General features: G+C 36.8%; 1 protein-coding gene and 1 long non-coding RNA gene across 4 annotated transcripts in view; one reads left to right on the top strand and one right to left on the bottom strand.

Moving 5' to 3' along the window:
• hibch (3-hydroxyisobutyryl-CoA hydrolase) overlaps positions 1-5,884 on the top strand; it is a 123,208-nt gene extending 117,324 nt beyond the window's left edge. For both annotated transcript variants that reach the window (XM_059966874.1, XM_059966873.1), the window contains 2 exons: positions 358-391; positions 3,578-5,884. In XM_059966874.1, the coding sequence (XP_059822857.1) occupies positions 358-391; positions 3,578-3,693 (150 nt within the window). In that variant the 3' untranslated portion in view covers positions 3,694-5,884. The remainder of the gene's footprint in view (positions 1-357; positions 392-3,577) is intronic.
• Positions 1-12,366, bottom strand: part of LOC132392674 (uncharacterized) — a 40,185-nt gene extending 27,819 nt beyond the window's left edge. For both annotated transcript variants that reach the window (XR_009511618.1, XR_009511617.1), the window contains exons 1-2: positions 11,894-12,366; positions 617-731 (exon numbers count right to left, since the gene is read on the bottom strand). This is a non-coding gene — a long non-coding RNA (uncharacterized LOC132392674). The remainder of the gene's footprint in view (positions 1-616; positions 732-11,893) is intronic.
• Between the last annotated feature and the right edge of the window lie 2,126 nt (positions 12,367-14,492).

Genomic DNA, 14,492 nt, shown 5'->3' with positions numbered 1-14,492 from the left:
GCTTGGGGCATTCCAGAGTTCAGAGTTGATTTCCAGTGCCATCTGTTTGTATGTTCTCTTCATGAGCTTTGTGGTTTCCTCTGGGTGCTCCGGTTCCCTCCCACAATACAAAGACATACCGGTTAATAGGCTAATTGATCATTCTAAATTATATATATTGTATATATACACAAATAATGTAAATGTTACCCTGCAGGCAGTTAATTCTGCTGGTTCAGGTAATGATTTAGAAGTTGAGACAGCAAAATTATATTAGAATGGGACACAAAGGCTCTTAATGCCATATTAGTTTGGTCAAATTATTATATCAAAAAGGGTTTATTTTGCATTTCATACTTTGTAATTTATCTTTTACAGAGAGGCCATGATTTCTACGAAGGGGTGCGAGCAGGTAGGCAAACATTTTAGAGATATAAAAGTTAAGACAGTGAATTTGCAGGTTGGGTTCTGAGCACTAATTCACAAATGTATTTGAATCTCCCTGCAGCAACTAAGGTATTTTTTATTTAAAAATTGATTTAGTGAAAAAGCGGAAGAAAAAATGCGCATCATAATAGGTTTAAAAATAAGCCTGGTTCTCTAATTTTGTCTCATGAAAGAAACCTGCTGTCCTTACCCAGTCTGGCTTGTGTATCACTTGAGGTCGTTATACATGTGGTGAACTTCAAACAGCTTCTTCAGCTCAGGGTACTTTGAGATGGACAGTAAATGTCAGCATTGCTGCCACCATCCTGTAAACAAATAAAGAGAATGAATGCGTTCTGACGTGCTTAATTACTTCACTTTTTTTCTTTCCACAGTGATGCCAAATTTGTGGAGTATTTCCAATGATTTATTTATATACATTTTCTCTGAAGCTTGTGATTCTTTTGTTGAGATTTAGACCCAAAAAGTACTTAGAAAAATTTGGCACCTTAAAAATTATATTATTTTATGAATTACAGCAAAGCTACATTTCAACATTTCAAGCCTTCCGTTGTATATCAGAAATCATCCCAGTAAGGTTCCCTTGAATGACCTTATTTTTGTGCTGTGTTTTTGCAAGGGCATGTATTTAGTTATAAATACAAATATCAATGTTACATTTCGTTTATATATTTGCTGTTGAGTAGGGGAGATGAGTTGGGTGGTGTACAAATAGAATTGCGCCAAGTCCAATATATTGGATTCTGGATGCTATCTATTAAGGCAGAATACCTTTTTTTATTTGGGAAGCTTACAAGAATATTTAATCGAAGGGTTCAAGTTGTAATATCTAATGAAGTCATTGTCACTGAGTCTTAAAATTGCTATTTTTCTAGCATTTTGCTGAAAAATAGTGTAACTGTACCAATCTACTACTAGTTCAGTCGATTTAAAAAAATGCCTGGGGTTGCAAATATCCTGAACTTGTTAGGCTTTTTATGTTGTTCTAGATTGATCACATGAGTCTCGCTATTGATTTGGTGCAGAAAGTTCAATATGTTAATTAAGCAATGTTAATGAACCTCTCTGGCAAATGAAACATTTACTTTCATTGACAAGTAGATATCAAGTGAGCCTGGATTGGAAAAGGATGATTAAGTGAAAATAAGCAAATGGAATTATTCACATCAGATTTCACATGAAGGAGTACCCTAGGAATCATAGTATTTTCACTCACATGACCTTTTAAAGTAAAAAGCATTTGTGCACTTGCTGTTTAACCATTGAAATAGATAATCTGAAGATGTTGTCTGTAAATCTTATACTATCCACTCTATACGACTGACTCCACCTAAATCACAGGATGAATTTAGAATCATGTAGTTTCATCAAAGGAAAATGTATTTGACAAATGCCAGAGTTCTTTGAGAAAGTAATGGCCAAGGGAATCTAGGAGGAACTTGCAATGTCATGCATTTGAATTTCCAGAAAACAGTTGCTTGGATGACACGTAAAAGGCCACTGCACAGATAAGATCAGCATTAAAGCTTCAACTATTTATAATTTGTATTAATGAACTGGATGAACGAGACAGGTGTGTTGTAGTAGATTTGTACATGTCACCAAGAAAGGTGAGTTGGCAAATTGTAAGAGACACATAGAGCCTTCACAGGATATGGATAGGTTAAATGTATGGGTAAATGTCAAATGAAGTATACAATGAGCAACCTGAGAGGTCATCCATATTGGAAAGAAAAATGAAAGGCAAATTCTTATTAAAGCAGTGAGTGTGTAGAGTGTTGTATAAGAAACACAAAGAGTTAACATGTAGGTAGATTAGGTCTTTAGGGAGGCAAATAACATGCTTTTATTGCATAGGGTATAGACTTGAAAAGTGGAAATTTTCATGCAAATTTCCATGCAATGGTGAGATCACAGTTAGACCTTTGTGTGCAATTTTGGTCTCCATATTTAAGTAATGATTTACTTGTACTAGAGCAGAGAAGATTTCTTGGATGATTTTCTTTGATGAAAGATTATCATATGAGGAATAAGATATTATCTTAAGTACATTAGCTTCTGCAGGAGATTTAGAAGGTGAATGCTGAGAAGATGATTTTCTCAGTGGGTGTGTCTAGATTAACAGGACATAGTTTCAAAATGAAGAGTGGCCCATTTTAAGAGCAATAGAGGAGTTCCTTCTCTGACGGTCTTCAGAACTTAGTACCACAGTATTCTAAAGGCAGAGATTAACAAGGGATGTGGAGGGAGAATTGGAAAGTAGTGTTGAGGTTAAGCTTGGATAATCTGTGATCTTGTGGAATGGAGGAAAGGGACAGATTGGCCTCCTGTTGATCATGTTTTTTATCTTCTTTAGGTAATACAATCAAGTTCTATCTGTAGAGTGTTTGATCTTAATAGTTATTCTATCCTATTTACAGTCTCTTGGTGGACTGCAGTTTATTGTTACTATTGGGAAGCATGATTGGTTTTATTCATGGGATCTTTCAATGAAACAATTGAATATGAGGTTTGGATAAATGCCCAGATGAAAATCCAAGCAAATTAGCATGAAGGAAGTTAGAGACCTTTGAAATGGAATAGCTGAGATGGAAGCCAGTGACTATGGAAGTTGGTGAGAACAGGTCTGATCCTCCCAATGCTGGAAATATGAGGTATGCTGAGTTCCTCCAGTATTTTGTGTGTGAGGCCCAGTGATCTGCCACAGTGCAGCTGGAGACTGTTATTGACAAATCTGCAAATTTCACAACATAGTTGAAGTATTATGTACTGCATCCATATTAGAACCAATATAAATGTGTAATCACAACTAAATGGCCAAGGTACAAAGTTAATCATTAGTGAGATACTTGAATAGTGCCATTGTTGCAACAGTTTTCTTTCAGCAATTGATAATCTCAACAGATGGTTTTTCAATTCAAGGTGGAGTTTAAAGAATTGACTGATCATACAATACTGATAAGGAGAAGTATGTCTTCAATCATTGGATTTGCTGTGTTGAAATGTAACTAAAAAATTACTTTTGCAATCCTTCTCATCTTACACTGTGTATAACCATAGCTCTCTGACTAAAATAGCCCCATTTTTATTTTAAATAGGATTTTTAAAAATGATCATATTTGGGAATAATATTACTTATTTATCCTAACAGTGCTGATTGATAAAGATCAAAGCCCAAAGTGGAAGCCGGCGACTCTGGAAGAAGTAACAGAGGAGTACCTGAGTAGCTGCTTTAAGTCACTTGGAGCTAAAGAACTCAAGTTGTGAATAGATTAATGGTTTTAGTGTTTCGGAGTCAGCTGTGTTTCCTTTTGTCTTCAAATACTTTAGCATACTTTTTGGTAAATGATGTATTTATCGGGTGAAAATTAGGTACCAGCATAATAAATATGAGGGAAAACATTGTATTATTTGGTGACAGCAGCTACCAATAAATAACAACTTGTGTATGTATAATATTTATAGAACTGTTGCCATGCAAGAGTTGGAGGGATGGTATCAGGAGGATCGACCAAAAACTTGCAGAGGGTTGAGCTTTAATGAGGGCCTTAGAGTTGGAGGATAAGGAATGGAACTCCACAACATTGGAGAAGAAATATTTCACTTTGATATGGAAGAAACTGCATTTTTTATTTCAATCTTGGGACATGGGTATCACTACTAGAGCTATGTATATTCCCGTCATAAATGATTGGCTATTTCAGAAGGCTGTTTGTAATCAATCTGTGGGTCTGGTGTATTATGTCCATGCTCCAGTTCGGTTAAGAATGTTGGATTTTCTTTGTTTAGCTTATAGCTATCTGATGACCTACTTCAGATCCCATGATATGATTCAAACTTGCCTCTCTGGATTGACAGCCCAAATCGATACGTGTCAAATAACTACCATGCTATTAGACCTTTGTGTATGCTATTGCATTGATCAAATATTGTGAAGCTATCTGCAGTAACAGAAGCTGTGAGATCTGGGATGTTTGTCAAGTTCCCAGATGTTGTTTATTTTATTCAGTCCTTCATTTGTGTTGGGCTGCATTTGAACTTCCTCCTCTTCTTTGTCTCTTGTTATAACTTAGTGCAATATTTTTGCTGTTACTCTGCTGCATCTGATTTCCATTGTTGAAGAGGAGAGTCAAAATAGTGTCAGTACGCAGGAAAGTAAACATGAAGAAAAATCAAAATCTATCCATTTCACCTTCTTTCATCCACCAGTCTTGCAGTATAGTGATCATGTATTCAACCTTCACTTTGATTTTTGTTCAATTGTATAGTTTCCTACCGAAAGGTGATACATAAATTCAAAATACTTGATTTTATTGAATTATAAATTTCTGATTTTTCTTGCTGGAATGACTCCTATTCAGCATTAAGGCAACCATGGTGCTAGTTTCTAGGTATCCCTAAGTAAACTGTTGCTAACCCATAAGAGTAAGTTCCCATGGAAAAAGAAACAGGATATGGAATGAACCCATTCACGATTGATTCTGAACTGTTTTTGAAATGGAGGTATAAAACTTTAATTTAAACACACACATTTCATCCCCCTGAAAATAGTTATTTTTATTTTCCATTTATGGGATATATGCCTCTCACAGGTGCATATCCTTAATTGTCCTTGAGAAAGTAGTTATAATCTACTTTTTTTTCCAATCTCTGTTTTCTAGTAGAACTATTGGATGGAAGTTCCGAAATGTTGACCCAGCCATGACTAAAGCAATCACAGGTTGTCGGTCTGGTTTTATTTTCTTTACCTTTTTTTGCAGCAATTTGACAGTATTGTGACTTAATTGGCCATTTCAGAGGACAGTTAAGATTCCTCAGCATTGCTTTGTGTTGATTATCAATATACACAAAAGCAGAATTTGAGTCAGTAAACAAGATTGGTACCTATATTATTGATTTGCATTTCCAGCTGCATTGGTGAGACTAGAACTCGTGTCCTGAGACCAAGTCTGATTGAAATTAAAGATAAAATATGGAACATAAGTTAAATCACACAATTGTTTGTATTTTTCTAATCCATTTGCTGTAATTAAGTGAAAATCCCCATGTCTCATTATTATTTAAAAATATGACTTAATCATGATTCTTCAGACTAGTGCTACATTCATTCAGTACTGTTTAATTTAGCAATAATTATTTTTAAATTGTTATTCCGGATAATTAGTGAAATGCTTTGTTTGTAATGTTGCCTTTGATAGGAATATTATTATTTGTCTTAAAAGTAAATTGATTGTAAGTATCACATTGCGCAACTACCATTTTCTGAGTTTGTTAATACAGTTTACTGCGGCATAATGGCAATCAGTGGATTTTACAAGTTACTTAAATGACAAATAAATGAAACTATAAAATATGCATTATATGTTTCAATTTTTTAGATGTGCTGTTTGATTAAAATTGTTATAATGCAAACTGTACTACTAAGTTGCATAGCAAAAATAAAGCTATCTAAGCTTGAGTCAGTAAACCAAATCTCATTTTTGAAACTTTAAAACAGAACTGGGATTTCAGAAGTAACAAAGAACAAGATCTTGGTTTCTCTTCAGTTTTTGTAAAGAATATCTAAACAGAGTATGTTAAAACATTTCCAGCATCTGCAGATTTCCTCGTGTTTGCATGTTAAAACAAACTCCATTTCTTTGTGTAATACCGGGTTTGTTTAACAGGCATGTTATATTAGAAATAATGACTAATGTTAAGAAATGCACAAAGCACAAAGTGACATTTTAATAAAGTAGCATAATACATACAGTATTTCCATAATAAGTGTAAATGGAGTTAAAACATTACCAAACAGGAAGGCCCCAGACATGGAATATATTTTACACAGACTTCAATAAATTTAACATTCAAAAGTGAAATATCGATTATAGTACAATCAGGATTTTCATTAAAAATATGGAAATTCTGAAACTGATTTGTACATTGATGTATTAGTTATATCCTCAAAATCTATAAAATCTGACTAATGCATTTTGATTATCTTTTAATTTGGACTTCTTTTACAAAATAAACCTTGTGTCATACCGTTATATTTTCTTATAGCTTAAAAAGCCATTTCCACCCACCAAGTTTAGCTGATGCACAGAAAATCTGGTCATCCTATTAATTTTTCCTGTGACCTTCCCTCCCCACATTTCCATCATACCTCCTCCACCTCCCAGATTCTACCACCCCAACGACTGACCCACATAATTGGCAGGAAACTCAAGTATTTGGAGAATGTCAACAGAGAGAATGTGCAAACACTGCACAGGCAACAACTGAGATCAGGGTGGCTCCCAGGCTGTTAGGGTTCTGAGGTGGTAGCTCCCAGTGGAGCCACTTACCTTCTGGCTTTGCACTTAGTGCATGTGTGCTCAAAAAATGACATTTCTTTTCCTGCTGAAACAAACATTACTTGTATTTTATAATGTAACTTCAATTTAGGCACATTTAGATAATCTGAAAATGTCAATAGTTATGAAATTGATCAATATTAACATTACTTTAGAGTTTGATCTTTACTTGAGACTAATTTGAGCACATGGTAAGAGTCGGCAACTTACTCTTAGTCTTCCCTTCTGCAATCAATGGTTTTATTTTATATAAAGTTTGCTTTATATTAAATTTACTTTTCAAATAACCATTTAAAAACTTTTAGTCTTAAGTTGTATGCAAATTAATTAAAATTCAGTCGCTGTTTATAAATACTCTTGGTATTAATATAAAAGAGTACATAAATCGGCCTAATTCAAATAGAACATTGCATAGCTAATTAATGTGCATATGTGTCAATAGCTGAACTATCTGAGATTCTTTCAAACAATGTGTCATTTTGAGTTTTTTCATTTCTAATGTTTAAATTATTTGCTGCTGGTCTAAAGCAAATTGTTTACATTAGTATTTCCAAAAAATAGACAATGAATGAAGAGGACAGCTCCTCTTGCAAACAAGACAAAACTGGGGTGATCGACTTTTCGGCTTTGACTGAATTTGATTTTGGTCCATGCAAGTGTTATATGTGTTTAACTTGAAATTATTTTGTGGGCATACCTTTAAAGTGCAAAAAAGAATTTTCATAAAATACCTAGCAAAACAACTGGCAAAATTTGTGGAGCAAACTGATTAATCATCTGATTCAAAAACCTGAATGTCAAAGTAGACTAAAGGTGTACTGCTTAATGTTTACTTTTCAGTTTTTAGGTCATATTGTTATACTATATTTACGAGACAGGATTCAATTTGAACAAGAGTTCTCCTCTAAGCAAACAAAATTGGAAGGAGATTTGATTTGGTGCATAAGCTCACGATGGGTTCAAATAGGGTGAAACATGACAAGCTGCCTCCATTAAGTGTGTGGTTTAATGACCAGGTTTAAACTGATAAAAAAAACAGAGGGAGGATGTGAAGAAAAACTTATCTTATATTGAGTCAAGGCTTTTAAAGGGACTTGTATAGGGAGTTGACATAACATAACCTGCAGAAGTTTTGGAAAAGAACTGAGAATTGAGACTACCTCTATTGCTCCATGAAGAGTTGGCATGAATTTTGATGACCTAAATGACCTGCTGTGGCATAACAATGTTGAATAAATCTGGTTCTGAATAAATATTTATGCCTCACATAATAAACTTTGACTGTAGCAAGAGAGATTAATCATTCACCTGAGCACAAAAGATCAGGTTAACACAGGTATAGTACTGAGGAAATACCAGTGTAGGTAATGTTGTATGGACTAATTTGTGAACTGAAGCACTAGCTGCTTCCTTGGATAAGTAAAAAACATAGGACTAAAAGAAAAGCAGCAGAGTTATCCCTAGAGTGCTGGACTTCAAGTTATGATATGGTTTGGTTATGATATGTTGCAGAATGCAGGGATCTGCTGAGTGCAAGTTGGCTGTATGTTTCCTAAATTATCATCCTTTACCCTTTTCACTATGTGCTGGAGAGGGAGTGAATTGCCAAAAGAAACGGTTTGCATTTTTAGTTTATGTATTGTAAGATACACAGCAGAGTAAGTCCTCAAAGTTTGAATTCTTCCTTCAGAAAAATCTCATCCACTTTACAGGATTGTGTGTGGGGAGGAGGGGAATTTTGCGGTTGGAATACAAAGGTGGATAGAAAGAGTAGACATCCAGGTGAAGAGTTTCAAACCCTTGAACAATTTGCCTCTGATAACCAGAATCTCTGATGTTTCCTTTACACTGATTCTGTTTGTGTCCATGGCTTTCTTCTCATTCTCCGTGCAGTGCTTTAAGATTGATTTTAAATCATTAGCAATCAGGCAAATGGCAAAACTTAGCCACAAAGCAAAGCTAATATCTAAGGCAAGTGAATGATTTGCTCTTTAGGTTTCAAGATTTCAATCCATAATGATCTAAACACTTTCCCTTACACTGTGCAGCCATACTAAATTTTACAGTGGTAGATATTAAGTGGTTTTTGCGCTTCCTGCTTGTCTCACATGAGAAAACTACCTAATCAAGGCAGTAAAGTTACAGACTTTAGTTCAGTTGGACTGGAACAGAAAGACTAAATGTGATATTTTGGTGTCAGAGTCATTGAATACTGCAGGATGGAAACACTCTTTGGCCCATGTCCCTTTAACTTTTAGTATATTTTGTTTGGATTTCTGATGCCAGTTATTTAGCTGGGAATTGCTGAAAAGGAGAAACATTTTGCAAAACATTAATGGGGTTATCTTGAATGGAAGTTGATTTCAAGTATGCAGACATGGGCATCTAAAGAGGCTGCCATTTCTTCACCAAATACTTTTTACTGGCTAACTCTGAGCAGAACCCCAAACAGGCAGTGCTTGGAAAAAGCTGCTTACAGCAAAGTTAAATCAAATCAAATTGATTTGTGTTGGATTCAGTAATATTATTTAATGGAAATTAACGTCAAACTTAAAATAATTCTGCGTAGCTTGGATCCAGAGTGGAGTCCTGATTCGTTTATCTTAATTTTTTTGTATGACTGCCTTGAATTTCAAATGACTATAGTCTCTAATGATATGTCAGTAATGATAACACAGTGTGACATATTATTAGATCAATCTTGGTGTATTGGCATGATTCTCATCTTCGAGTTTGAAGTTAGTAGGTTCCAGACCGATACTGGGACTCGCTCTATTTGCACACTTGACTACAGTACTCAGCGTTCAGCATCACCAGAGACTATCCTAAAGGTCCAAATGCCTTTCCAGATCAAGATTTTAATTTCATACAATGAAGAGTATGGAACAGACACTGAACGTGCTAGAAATATTAAGTTAGTCAACTTCTGTAGAGAGACTGGATATCCAAAACTAAAACTTCCATTGATTACCGTGAGATACTGGTTTTTGCAAAATTTTGGCAATTGTATTTGCCCACAAGAGTGGTACAATTCAAAAACAATTCTGTAGCTTTTAAAACTCCAGAGAAAAATAAAGCAATATTAATCAGTGATTTTTTCTTTCTGGTATTTTTATCAGCTTAATGTTATTACCATACCTTGAAAATAGGCATTACGTAAATAAATAGGCGTATGTAATTTTTAGGTTTCTAGATGAAAATAATGGGTGAACAAGAAAACACTAATGTAATAAGGGATCTTTGATCTCACCTTAATCTATATGAAATGGCCCGAAGAATGCTACTGTGGTTTTATATTGACACGCAGACACGATGCTCTGTTAAGTGTTCCGGTGAGTTGAGACAACCTGAATACAGGAACTGTATTTTGCCACTTACATGCGCCGAATTAATAAAAGGATTATTATGTCTGTGATAAGTTTAATTCTAGTTGTATTTTAAGATTTTACACAACGGTTTTAGTCACTTAATCTCATTTGTTCCAGCTAGCGAAAATGCAAAGTTGCTTCAGATGTCGCAAAAGGACGTGATTGAGGACCCTTGGCAGATATGTCCCCCCGCCCCTGAATTCCTTAATTTTTTATTTGAAGCTACTTTCACTTTTGCGACGTTGTTCTTCTGTAGCATTTCGATTCTCCCATGAAAACTGGGACATTAAAATCTCAATTTCTTTAAATAGTAATTTGGCATGGAATCCTGTAAACAATATCCTTATGCTGCCAATTTAGTTTCTACTCTCAACATTGTATCCGTGGGAACACCGTTTATGATATTTTCAGCACTGCGTTTGTACCCTAATCAACAACTTTACATTTTCCGAAACGCATGTTATTTGTTTGAAATCAATATCGCATTTTTATACAAAATAGTCTCAAAACGTATCGCTATTTCACTCAAGCGCTTCTACCTCTTTCCTTCCGCGAGAACGATAAAGCAAGTTTAGTAATTATGCCAGGTTTTACTTTAATTAATCCAGAAAACTTTTTAAAAAACCTGTCCAGCTTCCAATGCAAACAAATAAGCAGGACGCACGCCATCGTGTGTGGGAGTGCTGTGAAGGAAATAAAATCTCAGTACACTTGGCGAAAAGCAAATGTCTACAGCAACTTGGTGCATTAAAAAAAGATGATTTTGCTGTTTATTGTTTCTGTTCTTGGTCACTTTTCACGCGCGCGTTTCCCACAATTTTAACGGTCCAAGGAAGAATACACGTTTTGCAGTGACGGCCCTCAGACTTACAGCGTCGGATGTGGGAAGTCCTGCCCCACCCAGCCACGCACACTGTTAGGTGCCGCCAATGCTTGTGACTCAGGGTGCATCACTTTCGATATAAGGAATGTCCCTGTATCGACTCTCTATTTCCATCCACTGTTTCACTGCCGTGTGAACTATATCCTCAGAGAGGCGCTGTGCGTAATTCAGCAGCGCAGCGTTCACCAGTAGCGAGTCCTCGCGGATCTCCACGGAACTGGGCCCCACAATCATCATCTCAGTCTCGCCACACCTCTTGCCGTCCGCTTGCTCTGCGGTGCTGGCGTTCTGCACCGAGTACTTGTGTTTTGATTTAAAACAGCCCATAATGCAATCAACATGGAGCAAATTGTTGCAAATCCGTAATATTTTTTAGTACCTCATCTGGTCTTCAGTGCTCGCTCGCGGATTTTCATCGGTGAAAAGCTCCCTGTCCTGTTTACAGCAATGCAGATTTTTGAAAATTCTGCTGTACCGTATGCTTTTACCTTTTTGTGAAACCTCATTAGTTAATTGTCATTTTGCCAGAGTATGGGCAATTTTATCTGCAAAAAAACACGCGAATAACTATTATTCCATAAAATTAAAAAGGGAAATAGTCTTTACTTGGAACAATTTCAATATAATGTACAAACATTCGGTAACTGTTACAACCTGTCAGCGGCTAGCATTTATCAACACAGGTACAAAAGTAGACTGCTTTATCCCATATAAAAAATCGAAATTACAAGAAATTAATTAATATTGTCACGATGCAAAAAGCAATAACTAATTATTAGCAATAAGACGCGTACAAAATAAACGCCTAAAGAATTATGCACAAAATTCACTATCGCTGTTAAAGCTGTCATATATTAAAGTGAACAGTCATCACTCACCATGAAAGCCACGAACTAATGATTTATGATGGTCATTACTAATTGCAAAGATTATTGCCAGACATTAATCTTCTTGGGCGCTTTAAGTATCCGATTTTCTTCACATTGCTGGTGACTTATACTGTCACTATTCGGAATGTAGCTTTTCTCTCTCTCTCTCTCTCCTCTCTCCCTTCCCCTCTCTCTCTCTCTCTCGCTCTCTCCCTCTTTCTCTCTCTCTCCCCCTCTCTTTCTCTCCTCTCTTTCTCTCCTCCTCCCTTCCTCTCCCGCTCTCTCTCTCTCCCTCTCTCTTTCTCTCTCTCTCTCCCTCTCCCTCTCCCTCCCTCCCGCTAAAAGGCGGCGGTTCTTCCCAGTGCCTGTTGTATCGATATTTTGCTTAGACAGATCTTCAAACTCCCAGGCGCGCCAGAAGCTCACAAACCCGAGACCTGCGTGTCCGAATGTCATTTGAAAATACATCGCAAAACGTTTCATTCTTTACCTTCCAAAATAAGTGTGTGCTGGCTTGCAGCCTTGAGTTGAGTATTTCCGAAGAATGATTGAAATGAAATTGCTGTTTCCGTTGTTTGTTGGGTTGTGTCATTTGTGACCGCTGGTTCTCAGGCGATCTTTGGTGATGTTTCTTGATGAGAAAATATATTCCCTAGTTTCTAACGCGAAGAACTAGTTTCGCGCTGATTTAAATTTTGTTTTGCGATGCTTTGTTTACTTAGGAAACATATATTTTTGCAAACGGGAAATTAAATGTGTACTCTTGAAAGCATGTTCGCGATTTACAGCCACCGACTGCCATCTCCTGGCCGTTTTCTATATTAGGAGACCATCTCTTTATCATTTTCATTCACAGAATTTCTAACTCATGGTCCACCATTTATACACGTCTGTGATTATATTTACGAATATGATGGCGAGCTTACGAATCGCCGATGTGTGTGGCGAGTGTCCTCCCTGTCTATTGTTAGATAAGAAGGTATACGATGTTGATTAATGTTGGTGACATGGTGTTTATGCCCAGGCGCTTGTTGCCTTTATCATTCAGGTGATAGAGATCACGGGCTCGAGAGATGTTAAGTCTGAATAACTGGAAAGTTGCTGCACTATGTGCTAAATATGGTGGAGGATTTTGATTGTTGTGTGGTGGATGAAGTGCCGATAAAACAAATTGTTTGCCCCATATGATATGATGTGCACCAAGAATCAAAAACAGGGCCCACCTTTGTGGCTGCAGTGCTATTTCTGTGTAGGTCTGTAATAGAACCGTACTGAAAGCATTGACTATTAATGTAAAATGAAAAGGCATTGCATGGTTTATGTGTGTGTGTGTGTGTGTGTGTGTTTATTTATAATGAATAAATCTTATTTTAATATAATAAATCAAGAACCAAAAAGGCACAACACATTTGGAGAACCATAATCTTTCTCCGTGACTCCCCAACACACTGGTTGGTAGCAACCAAGAATATGAAAAGGTTCTTCATCTTCAAAGGTGTTCAGAAAGCAAGATAGAGGTTTAAGGAAATGTCACTCCACTGTTCAAGAATGTGGGGAGGCAGAAGAATGGAAATTATAGGTAAGTTCGCCTGAATTCAATAGTTGGGAAGATGTTGAAGACCACTTTTGAGGACCAGGTTTTGGGGTACTGGGAGGCACATAATAAAATAGGCCAAAGTCAGCATGGTTTCCTTAAGGCAGAGGTTTCCAATCTGGGGTCCACAGACTCGTTGCTTAACAGTATTGGGCCATGGCGTAAAAAAAAAGAATGGGAACCCCTTCCTTAAGGGGAAATCTCCTCTGACAATCTCTTAGAATTCTTTGAGGAAATAACAAGCAGGATAGGCAAAGGAGAGTCAGTGAATGTTATTTACTTGCATTTTCAAAAAGCCTTTGACAAGATGCCACACTGGAGGCCACTTACCAACATGGGGGCCCATGGTATTCCAGGAAAGATATTAGCATGGATGGAAGATTGGCAGGAGACAAAAAGTTGGAATAAAGGGGACCTTTTCCCATTGGCTGCTGGTGACTAGTGCCAATCTGGTCACTAGTTTGGAACGTTTGGTGTTGGGAACGCTTCTTTTCGAATTACATGTCAATAATTTGGATGACAGAATTGATGGCTTTGTGGCCAGGTTTGCAGACAATGCAAAGATAGGTGGAGTTGAAGAAGCAGGAAGTCTGCAGAACCATAGAACATTACGGCACAGAAACAGGCCTTTTGGCCCTTGGCTGTGCTGAACCATTTTTCTGCCTAGTCCCACTGACCTGCACCTGGCCCATATCCCTCCATACACTTCTCATCCATGTATCTGTCCAAGTTTTTCTTAAATGTTAAAAGTGAGTCCACATTTATCACTTCATCTGGCAGGACTTCACACTTCAACCACTCCCTGTGTGAAGACTCCCTTAATGTTCCCTTTAAATTTTTCCTCCTTCACCCTTATCCCATGTCCTCTGGCTTTTTTTCTCCCCTAGCCTCAGTGGGAAAAGCCTGCTTGCATTCACTCTATCCATACCCATCATAATTTTATATACCTCTAACAAATCTCCCCTCATTCTTCTATGCTCCAGGGAATAAAGTCCTAACCTATTCAACCTTTCT

This window comes from Hypanus sabinus, chromosome 4 (assembly GCF_030144855.1).
Source record: "Hypanus sabinus isolate sHypSab1 chromosome 4, sHypSab1.hap1, whole genome shotgun sequence".
Classification (NCBI taxonomy): Eukaryota; Metazoa; Chordata; class Chondrichthyes; order Myliobatiformes; family Dasyatidae; genus Hypanus; species Hypanus sabinus.
Note: the sequence above shows the minus strand (reverse complement) of the source record. Positions and strands in the feature narration are given on the sequence as shown.